The sequence below is a fragment of the Mustelus asterias genome, unplaced genomic scaffold (genome assembly GCF_964213995.1).
Source record: "Mustelus asterias unplaced genomic scaffold, sMusAst1.hap1.1 HAP1_SCAFFOLD_895, whole genome shotgun sequence".
NCBI classification, from domain to species: Eukaryota; Metazoa; Chordata; class Chondrichthyes; order Carcharhiniformes; family Triakidae; genus Mustelus; species Mustelus asterias.
Window position 1 is genome coordinate 95,001 of NW_027590841.1, and position 10,000 is coordinate 105,000.

Consider the following 10,000-nt stretch of genomic DNA (forward strand, 5'->3'; position numbering starts at 1 on the left):
AGTGTCGAGGGAGCTTTACTCTGTATCAAACCCTGTGCTGTACCTGTCCTGGGAGTGTTTGATGGGGGAGAGTGTAAAGGGAACTTTACTCTGTATCTAACCCCGTGCTGTACCTGTCCTGGGAGTGTTTGATGGGGGAGAGTGTAGAGGGAGCTTTACTCTGTATCTAACCCCGTGCTGTACCTGTCCTGGGAGTTTTTGATGGGAACACAGTCGGAAGTCTGACAACACCAGGTTAAAGTCCAACAGGTTTATTTGGTTGCAAATGACAGTGGCATTTGCTACCAAATAAACCTGTTGGACTTTAACCTGGTGTTGTCAGACTTCTTACAGTGTTTACCCCAGTCCAACGCCGGCACCTCCACATCAGTGTTTGATGGGGACAGTGTAGAGGGAGCTTTACTCTGTATCTAACCCCGTGCTGTACCTGTCCTGGGAGTGTTTGATGGGGACAGTGTAGAGGGAGCTTTACTCTGTATCTAACCCCGTGCTGTACGTGTCCTGGGAGTGTTTGATGGGGACAGTGTAGAGGGAGCTTTACTCTGTATCTAACCCCGTGCTGTACGTGTCCTGGGAGTGTTTGATGGGGACAGTGTAGAGGGAGCTTTACTCTGTATCTAACCCCGTGCTGTACGTGTCCTGGGAGTGTTTGATGGGGACAGTGTCGAGGGAGCTTTACTCTGTATCTAACCCCGTGCTGTACCTGTCCTGGGAGTGTTTGATGGGGGACAGTGTAGAGGGAGCTTTACTCTGTATCTAACCCCGTGCCGTACCTGTCCTGGGAGTGTTTGATGGGGACAGTGTAGAGAGAGCTTTACTCTGTATCTAACCCCGTGCTGTACCTGTCCTGGGAGTGTTTGATGGGGGACAGTGTAGAGGGAGCTTTACTCTGTATCTAACCCCGTGCTGTACCTGTCCTGGGAGTGTTTGATGGGGACAGTGTAGAGGGAGCTTTACTCTGTATCTAACCCCGTGCTGTACCTGTCCTGGGAGTGTTTGATGGGGACAGTGTAGAGGGAGCTTTACTCTGTATCTAACCCCGTGCTGTACCTGTCCTGGGAGTGTTTGATGGGGGACAGTGTAGAGGGAGCTTTACTCTGTATCTAACCCCGTGCTGTACCTGTCCTGGGAGTGTTTGATGGGGACAGTGTCGAGGAAGCTTTACTCAGTATCTAACCCCGTGCTGTACCTGTCCTGGGAGTGTTTGATGGGGACAGTGTAGAGGGAGCTTTACTCTGTATCTAACCCCGTGCTGTGCCTGTCCTGGGAGTGTTTGATGGGGGACAGTGTAGAGGGAGCTTTACTGTGTATCTAACCCCGTGCTGTGCCTGTCTGGGTGTTTGATGGGGACAGTGTGGAGGTAGATTTACTCCATTGCTACCTTGATAATTTATGGCCCATATCTTGCTGGAGCTGTTTATCCCCCAGACATCGACAAGTGCCGCCGTATGAATGATGAGGTCCACACCTCTTGCTGCCTCTCGCACACAGTCCATCTCCGTGATGTCTCCTGGAATGAGAATCACTCGGACTGCATCTGGAGATGGGATAGAGAGAAAGTAAAACTGTGCGGTTAGAATGAGAGAGGACGTCAAACTCTGGTTGAGAAAATTTGATTTGATTCATTATTGTCACGTGTATCGGGATACAGTGAAAAGTATTGTTTCTTGCGCGCTCGACAGACAAAGCATACCGTTCATAGAGAAGGAAAGGAGAGGGTGCAGAATGTAGTGTTACAGTCACAGCTAGGGGTGTAGAGAAAGATCAGCTTAATATAAGGTCGGTCCATTCAAGAGTCTGACAGCAGCAGGGAAGAAGCTGTTCTTGAGTCGGTCGGTACGTGACCTCAGACTTTTGTATCTTTTTCCCGACGGAAGAAGGTGGAAGAGAGAATGTCCGGGGGGTGCGTTGGGGGGGTCCTTGATTATGCTGGCTGCTTTTCCCCGAGGCAGCAGGAAGTGTAGACGGAGTCAATGGATGGGAGGTTGGTTTGTGTGATGGGACTGGGCTACATTCACGATCCTTTGTAGTTCCTTGCGGTCTTGGGCAGAGCAGGAGCCCCAGACCGAGCTGTGATACACCCGGAAAGGATGCTTTCTATGGGGCATCTGTAAAAGTTGGTGAGAGTTGTAGCGGACATGCCAAATTTCCTTCGCCTCCTGAGAAAGTAGAGGCGTTGGTGGGGCTTTCTTAACTATCGTGTCGGCGTGGGGGGGGGGACCGGGACAGGTTGTTGGTGATCTGGACACCTAGAAACTTGATGGAGTGGATCAAGGGTGTTGAAAAACAGTGATAGTGAAGCAAAAAGCACCACTTGCCTTTTGAAGACCTTTCTAGAGAGAGCTACCCCTTTTTTATCCGGTCCCCTGATTTCCACGGTGAGAGAGAGAGAGAGAGAGAAAAACAGCCGCTGCTGCTTTTCAATTTCAAACAGCAACTGCCTGCTTGTCTCTCCGTAAGCCGAACTCCACCCGCTGGCATGATTTCCGTCATGGTAATCAAACTAATTAAAACCTCCTCTGAAACCCCAGGGGACAAAGCGAAGGTTAACAATGAGGCATGAGCCCAGATTGAAACAAACATATTCCAATTTCGAACAGCAGTTCAAATCCTGAGGCATTGACATCATGTGTGTCGACCCAGAGACACCCCCCTTCACCAGAGACAGGACTTAAAGAGCAATTCGTACAGGCATAATACAGCCCCGCACAGTCTCACACACACACACACACACACACACATTCTGAAATTATAGAATCCCGACAGTGCAGAAGGAGGCCATTCGGCCCATCGAGTCTGCACCGTCCACAATCCCACCCAGGCCCCATCCCCATCACCCCACAGATTTACCCTTCCAATCCCCCGAAACTATCAATGCGGCAATTTAGCACGGCCAATCCACCCTAACCTGCACATCTTTGGACTGTGGGAGGAAACCGGAGCACCCGGAGGAAACCCACGCAGACACGGGGAGAACGCGCAGACACCGCACAGACAGTGACCCGAGCCGGGAATCGAACCCGGCTCCCTGGCGCTGTGAGGCAGCAGTGCTAACCCACTGTGCTACCCACTCACATTCTTCTCACACACTCTCTCTCTCTCTCCCACATTCACTCTCACACACTCTTTCTCACACACACACTTTCTCACACGCACACACTCTCTCCCTCCCCGTAGCCCTGTATCAATCCCCAAACTAATCCCACTGCCCCGCTCCCTCCCCATAGCCCTGTATCAATCCCCAAACTAATCCCACTGCCCCGCTCTCTCCCCATAGCCCTGTATCAATCCCCAAACTAATCCCACTGCCCCGTTCTCTCCCCATAGCCCTGTATCAACCCCCAAACTAACCCCACTGCCCCGCTCTCTCCCCATAGCCCAGTATCAATCCCCAAACTAATCCCCCAGCCCTGCTCCCTCCCCATAGCCCTGTATCAATCCCCAAACTAATCCCACTGCCCCGCTCTCTCCCTATAGCCCTGTATCAATCCCCAAACTAATCCCACTGCCCCGCTCTCTCCCCATAGCCCTGTATCAATCCCCAAACTAATCCCACTGCCCCGTTCTCTCCCCATAGCCCTGTATCAACCCCCAAACTAACCCCACTGCCCCGCTCTCTCCCCATAGCCCAGTATCAATCCCCAAACTAATCCCACTGCCCCGCTCTCTCCCCATAGCCCTGTATCAATCCCCAAACTAATCCCACTGCCCCGCTCTCTCCCTATAGCCCTGTATCAATCCCCAAACTAATCCCACTGCCCCGCTCTCTCCCCATAGCCCCGTATCAATCCCCAAACTAATCCCACTGCCCCGCTCTCTCCCTATAGCCCTGTATCAATCCCCAAAATAATCCCACTGCCCCGCTCTCTCCCCATAGCCCCGTATCAATCCCCAAACTAATCCCACTGCCCCGCTCTCTCCCCATAGCCCTGTATCAACCCCCAAACTAATCCCACTGCCCCGCTCTCCCCCCATAGCCCTGTATCAATCCCCAAACTAATCCCACTGCCCTGCTCTCTCCCCATAGCCCTGTATCAATCCCCAAACTAATCCCACTGCCCCGCTCTCTCCCCATAGCCCTGTGTCAATCCCCAAACTAATCCCCCAGCCCCGCTCTCTCCCCATAGCCCCGTATCAATCCCCAAACTAATCCCACTGCCCCGCTCTCTCCCCATAGCCCCGTATCAATCCCCAAACTAATCCCCCAGCCCCGCTCTCTCCCCATAGCCCTGTATCAATCCCCAAATTAATCCCACTGCCCCGCTCTCTCCCCATAGCCCTGTATCAATCCCCAAACTAATCCCACTGCCCCGCTCTCTCCCCATAGCCCTGTGTCAATCCCCAAACTAATCCCACTGCCCCGCTCTCTCCCCATCGCCCTGTATCAATCCCCAAACTAATCCCACTGCCCCGCTCTCTCCCCATAGCCCTGTATCAATCCCCAAACTAATCCCACTGCCCCGCTCTCTCCCCATAGCCCAGTATCAACCCCAAACTAATCCCACTGCCCCGCTCTCTCCCCATAGCCCTGTATCAACCCCCAAACTAATCCCACTGCCCCGCTCTCTCCCCATAGCCCTGTATCAATCCCCAAACTAATCCCACTGCCCCGCTCTCTCCCCATCGCCCTGTATCAATCCCAAACTAATCCCCCTGCCCCACTCTCTCCCCATCGCCCTGTATCAATCCCCAAACTAATCCCACTGCCCTGCTCTCTCCCCATAGCCCTGTATCAATCCCCAAACTAATCCCACTGCCCCGCTCTCTCCCCCATAGCCCTGTATCAATCCCCAACCTAATCCCACTGCCCCGCTCTCTCCCCATAGCCCTGTATCAATCCCCAAACTAATCCCACTGCCCCGCTCTCTCCCCATAGCCCTGTATCAATCCCCAAACTAATCCCACTGCCCCGCTCCCTCCCCATAGCCCTGTATCATTTGGGGATTGATGAATGAACACCGCTCGACAATCACCAGGCAAGACTGTTCTCTTCCTGTTGGGGAGCACTTCAGCGGTCACGGGCATTCGGCCTCTGATATTCGGGTAAGCGTTCTCCAAGGCGGCCTTCGCGACACACGACAGCGCAGAGTCGCGGAGCAGAAACTGATAGCCAGGTTCCGCACACACAAGGACGGCCTCAACCGGGATATTGGGTTTATGTCACACTATTTCACATAAATATTTCTGCTTTTTTCCTCCTGAGTCTTTATCATGCGATCCTAGAATCAGAATTTATGTCACACTATTTGTAACTCCCACAGTTGCGTGGACCTGCAGAGTTTCACTGGCTGTCTTGTCTGGAGACAATACACATCTTTTTAGCCTGTCTTGATGCTCTCTCCACTCCCATTGTTTTGTTTCTTAAAGACTGGATTAGTTGTAAGTATTCGCATTCCAACCATTATTCATGTAAATTGAGTCTGTGTCTTATAAGTTCTGTTTGTGAACAGAATTCCCACTCACCTGAAGAAGGGGCTCAGAGCCTCGAAAGCTTGTGTGGCTTTTGCTACCAAATAAACCTGTTGGACTTTAACCTGGTGTTGTTAAACTTCTTACTGTGTTTACCCCAGTCCAACGCCGGCATCTCCACATTTGGGAAGTCTCAGGGATCTGTACTTACCGGTGCTTAGGGATTCCAACTCTCTCTCCACCTTCAAATCGAAGACCCGGATCTCGGAGATTCCCTCTCCCTGTTCCACCAACATCTTCACCAGGTGTTTGCCCAGAAAGCCGCAACCCCCAGTTATCAGGTAGACTTGCCCCTGGCTCCCCGCCATGCCCGTCGCGGGACTGTGTGTGAGTGTGAAGTTGTGTGAGTGTGTGTGTCAGTGTGTCTGTCTGTATATGTCAGTGTGTGTCAGAGTGTATGTGTGTGTATCTGTGTGTGTGGCTGTGTCTGTCTGTGTGTCAGTGTGTGTGTGTCAGTGTGTGTGTGTCAGTGTGTGTGTCAGTGTGTGTCAGTGTGTGTCTCAAACCGGGTGTCCAGATTCTACTTTGATCCTCTCCGTTGTGCAGAAAGCAGCTCGGAGATTATCAAGAGAGCAGAGAATTGGCTCCTCCCCGTACAGCCTGTACCCACCCAACAATTAACCTCTCTCTGTCCCTCTCTCTCTGTCTCTCTCTCTCTGTCTCTCTCTCCGTCTCTGTCCCTCTCTCTCTCTGTCCCTCTCTCTCTGTCTCTCTCTCTCTGTCCCTCTCTCTCTGTCTCTCTCTCTGTGTCCCTCTCTCTCTGTCTCTCTCTCTCTGTCTCTCTCTCTGTGTCTCTCTCTCTGTCTCTGTCCCTCTCTCTCTCTGTCTCTCTCTCTGTCCCTCTCTCTCTGTCTCTCTCTCTCTGTCTCTCTCTCTGTCTCTGTCCCTCTCTCTCTCTGTCTCTCTCTCTGTCTCTCTCTCTCTGTCTCTCTCTCTCTGTCTCTCTCTCTCTGTCTCTCTCTCTCTCTGTCTCTCTGTCTCTCTCTCTCTCTGTCTCTCTCTCTCTGCCTCTCTGTCTCTCTCTGTCTCTCTCTCTGTCTCTCTCGCTCTCTGTCTGTCTCTGTCTATCTCTCTCTCTCTCTGCCTCGCTGTCTCTCTCTGTCTGTCTCTCTCTCTCTCTCTCTGTCACTCTCTCTCTCTGTCTCTCCCTCTCTCTCGCTCCCTGTCTCACTCTCTCTGTCTCTCTCTCTCTCTTGCTCTCTGTCTGTCTCTCTCTGTCTCTCTCTCTCTGTTCGTGATGAACAAAGCATCGTAGCTGTGAGGGACAGCTCGGTGGATAGGATATTGGTATGTAGATAGGCTGGAAAATTGGGCGGGGATCCTGGATTCAGGATTCAATCCTGGACCGGGGAGCGGCGCGGGCTTGGAGGGCCGAAGGGCCGGTTCCTGTGCTGTATTGTTCTTTGTTCTTGTTCTTTGTCTCTGGGATTTATCCGAGGATTCTCTGGGAGGCTAGAGAGGAGATTGCAGAGCCTTTGGCTTTGATCTTTGTGTCATCATTGTCTACAGGAACAGTGCCAGAAGACTGGAGGATAGCAAATGTTGTCCCCTTGTTCAAGAAGGGGAGTAGGGACAACCCTGGTAATTATCGACCGGTGAGCCTTACTTCTGTTGTGGGCAAAGTTCTGGAAAGGATTATAAGGGATAGGATTTATAATCACCTGGAAAGGAGTAATTTGATTAGGGATAGTCAGCACGGTTTTGTGAAGGGTAGGTCGTGCCTCACAAACCTTATTGAGTTCTTTGAGAAGGTGACCAAAGAGGTGGATGAGGGTAAAGCGGTTGATGTGGTGTATATGGATTTCAGCAAAGCGTTTGATAAGGTTCCCCATGGTAAGCTTTTGCAGAAAATACGGACACATGGGATTGAGGGTGATTTAGTGGTTTGGATCAGGAATTGGCTCGCTGTGAGAAAACAGAGGGCGGTGGTTGATGGGAAATATTCATCCTGGAGTTCAGTTACTAGTGGTGTACCGCAAGGATCTATTTTAGGGCCACTGCTGTTTGTCATTTTTATTAATGACCTGGATGAGGGCGTGGAAGGATGGATTAGTAAATGTGCGGATGACACTAAAGTCGGTGGAGTTGTAGACAGTGCGGAGGGAAGTGGCAGGTTACAGAGGGACAGAGATAAGCTGCAGAGCTGGGCTGAGAGGTGGCAAATGGAGTTTAATGCGGAAAAGTGTGAGGTGATTCACTTTGGAAGGAGTAACAGGAATACAGAGTACTGGGCTAATGGTAAGATACTTGGTAGTGTGGATGAACAGAGGGATCTGGGTGTCCATGTGCATAGATCCCTGAAAGTTGGCACCCAGGTTGATAGGGTTGTTAAGAAGGCGTACGGAGTGTTAGCTTTTATTGGTAGAGGGATTGAGTTTCGGAGCCAGGAGGTCATGCTGCAACTGTACAAAACTCTGGTGCGGCCGCATTTGGAGTATTGCGTACAGTTCTGGTCGCCGTATTATAGGAAAGATGTGGAAGTGTTGGAAAGGGTGCAGAGGAGATTTACCCGGATATTGCCTGGTAAGGTGGGAAAATCGTATGAGGAAAGGCTGAGGGACTTGAGGTTGTTTTCGTTAGAGAGAAGAAGGTTAAGAGGTGACTTAATAGAGGCATACAAGATGATCAGAGAGAGATCATCTCTCTGTCTCTGTCTCTCTCTCCCCCCTCTCTCCCTCCCTCTCTCAGTCTCTCCCTGTGTAGGGGACACCCATGCCCCTTGTCTGTTTATCCTGCCCACTGACTGGAGCCCAAAATGTAATCAAATTTGCCTTTGCTGTGTGTGTGTCAGTGTGTGTGTGTGTCAGTGTGTGTGTGTCAGTGTGTGCGTCAGTGTGTGTGTGTCAGTGTGTGTGTGTGTGTCAGTGTGTGTGTGTGTGTCAGTGTGTGTGTGTCAGTGTGTGTGTCAGTGTGTGTGTGTCAGTGTGTGTGTGTCAGTGTGTGTGTCAGTGTGTGTGTCAGTGTGTGTGTGTCAGTGTGTGTGTGTGTCAGTGTGTGTGTGTCAGTGTGTGTGTGTGTGTCAGTGTGTCAGTGTGTGTGTGTGTCAGTGTGTGTGCGTCAGTGTGTGTGTGTCAGTGTGTGTGTGTCAGTGTGTGTCAGTGTGTGTGTGTGTGTCTGTGTGTCAGTGTGTGTGTGTGTCAGTGTGTGTGTGTGTGTCAGTGTGTGTGTGTCAGTGTGTGTGTGTGTCAGTGTGTGTGTGTCAGTGTGTGTGTGTGTGTCAGTGTGTGTGTGTGTGTCAGTGTGTCAGTGTGTGTGTGTGTCAGTGTGTGTGTGTCAGTGTGTGTGTGTGTCAGTGTGTGTGTGTCAGTGTGTGTGTGTCAGTGTGTGTATGTGTGCCAGTGTGTGTGTGTCAGTGTGTCAGTGTGTGTGTGTCAGTGTGTGTGTGTCAGTGTGTGTCAGTGTGTGTCAGTGTGTGTGCGTCAGTGTGTGTGTGTCAGTGTGTGTGTGCCAGTGTGTGTGTGTCAGTGTGTGTGTGCCAGTGTGTGTGTGTCAGTGTGTGTGTGTCAGTGTGTGTCAGTGTGTCAGTGTGTGTGCGCCAGTGTGTGTGTGTCAGTGTGTGTGCGCCAGTGTGTGTGTGTCAGTGTGTGTGTGTGCCAGTGTGTGTGTGTCAGTGTGTGTGTGTCAGTGTGTGTGTGTGCGTGTGTGTCAGTGTGTGTGTGCCAGTGTGTGTGTGTCAGTGTGTGTGTGTGCCAGTGTGTGTGTGTCAGTGTGTGTGTGTGTCAGTGTGTGTGTCAGTGTGTGTGTGTCAGTGTGTGTGTGTGTCAGTGTGTGTGTGTGTGTCAGTGTGTGTGTGTGTGTCAGTGTGTGTGTGTGTCAGTGTGTCAGTGTGTGTGTGTGTGTCAGTGTGTGTGTGTGTCAGTGTGTGTGTCAGTGTGTGTGTGTGTCAGTGTGTGTGTGTGTCAGTGTGTCTGTGTGTGTGTGTGTCAGTGTGTGTGTGTCAGTGTGTGTGTGTCAGTGTGTGTGTGTGTCAGTGTGTCAGTGTGTGTGTCAGTGTGTGTGTGTGTGTCAGTGTTTCAGTGTGTCAGTGTGTGTGTGTGTGTCAGTGTGTGTGTGTGTGTGTCAGTGTGTCAGTGTGTGTGTGTGTGTCAGTGTGTCAGTGTGTGTGTGTGTGTCAGTGTGTGTGTCAGTGTGTGTGTGTGTCAGTGTGTGTGTGTGTGTCAGTGTGTGTGTGTGTCAGTGTGTCAGTGTGTGTGTGTGTGTCAGAGTGTGTGTGTGTCAGTGTGTGTGCGTCAGTGTGTGTGTGTGTCAGTGTGTGTGCGTCAGTGTGTGTGTGTCAGTGTGTGTGCGTCAGTGTGTGTGTGTCAGTGTGTGTGTGTGTCAGTGTGTGTGTGTGTGTCAGTGTGTGTGTGTCAGTGTGTGTGTGTGTCAGTGTGTGTGTGTGTGTGTGTGTGTCAGTGTGTGTGTGTCAGTGTGTGTGTGTGTCAGTGTGTCAGTGTGTGTGTGTGTCAGTGTGTGTGTGTCAGTGTGTGTGTCAGTGTGTGTCAGTGTGTGTGTGTCAGTGTGTCAGTGTGTCAGTGTGTGTCAGTGTGTC

General features: G+C 51.3%; 1 protein-coding gene across 1 annotated transcript in view; it reads right to left on the reverse strand.

The window, feature by feature from the left end:
- Positions 1–5,836, reverse strand: part of LOC144487579 (3 beta-hydroxysteroid dehydrogenase type 7-like) — an 18,963-nt gene extending 13,127 nt beyond the window's left edge. Inside the window, 2 exon segments of the mRNA XM_078205663.1 lie at positions 1,382–1,537; positions 5,621–5,836. Coding sequence (XP_078061789.1) covers positions 1,382–1,537; positions 5,621–5,777 — 313 coding nt within the window. The 5' untranslated portion in view covers positions 5,778–5,836.
- Between the last annotated feature and the right edge of the window lie 4,164 nt (positions 5,837–10,000).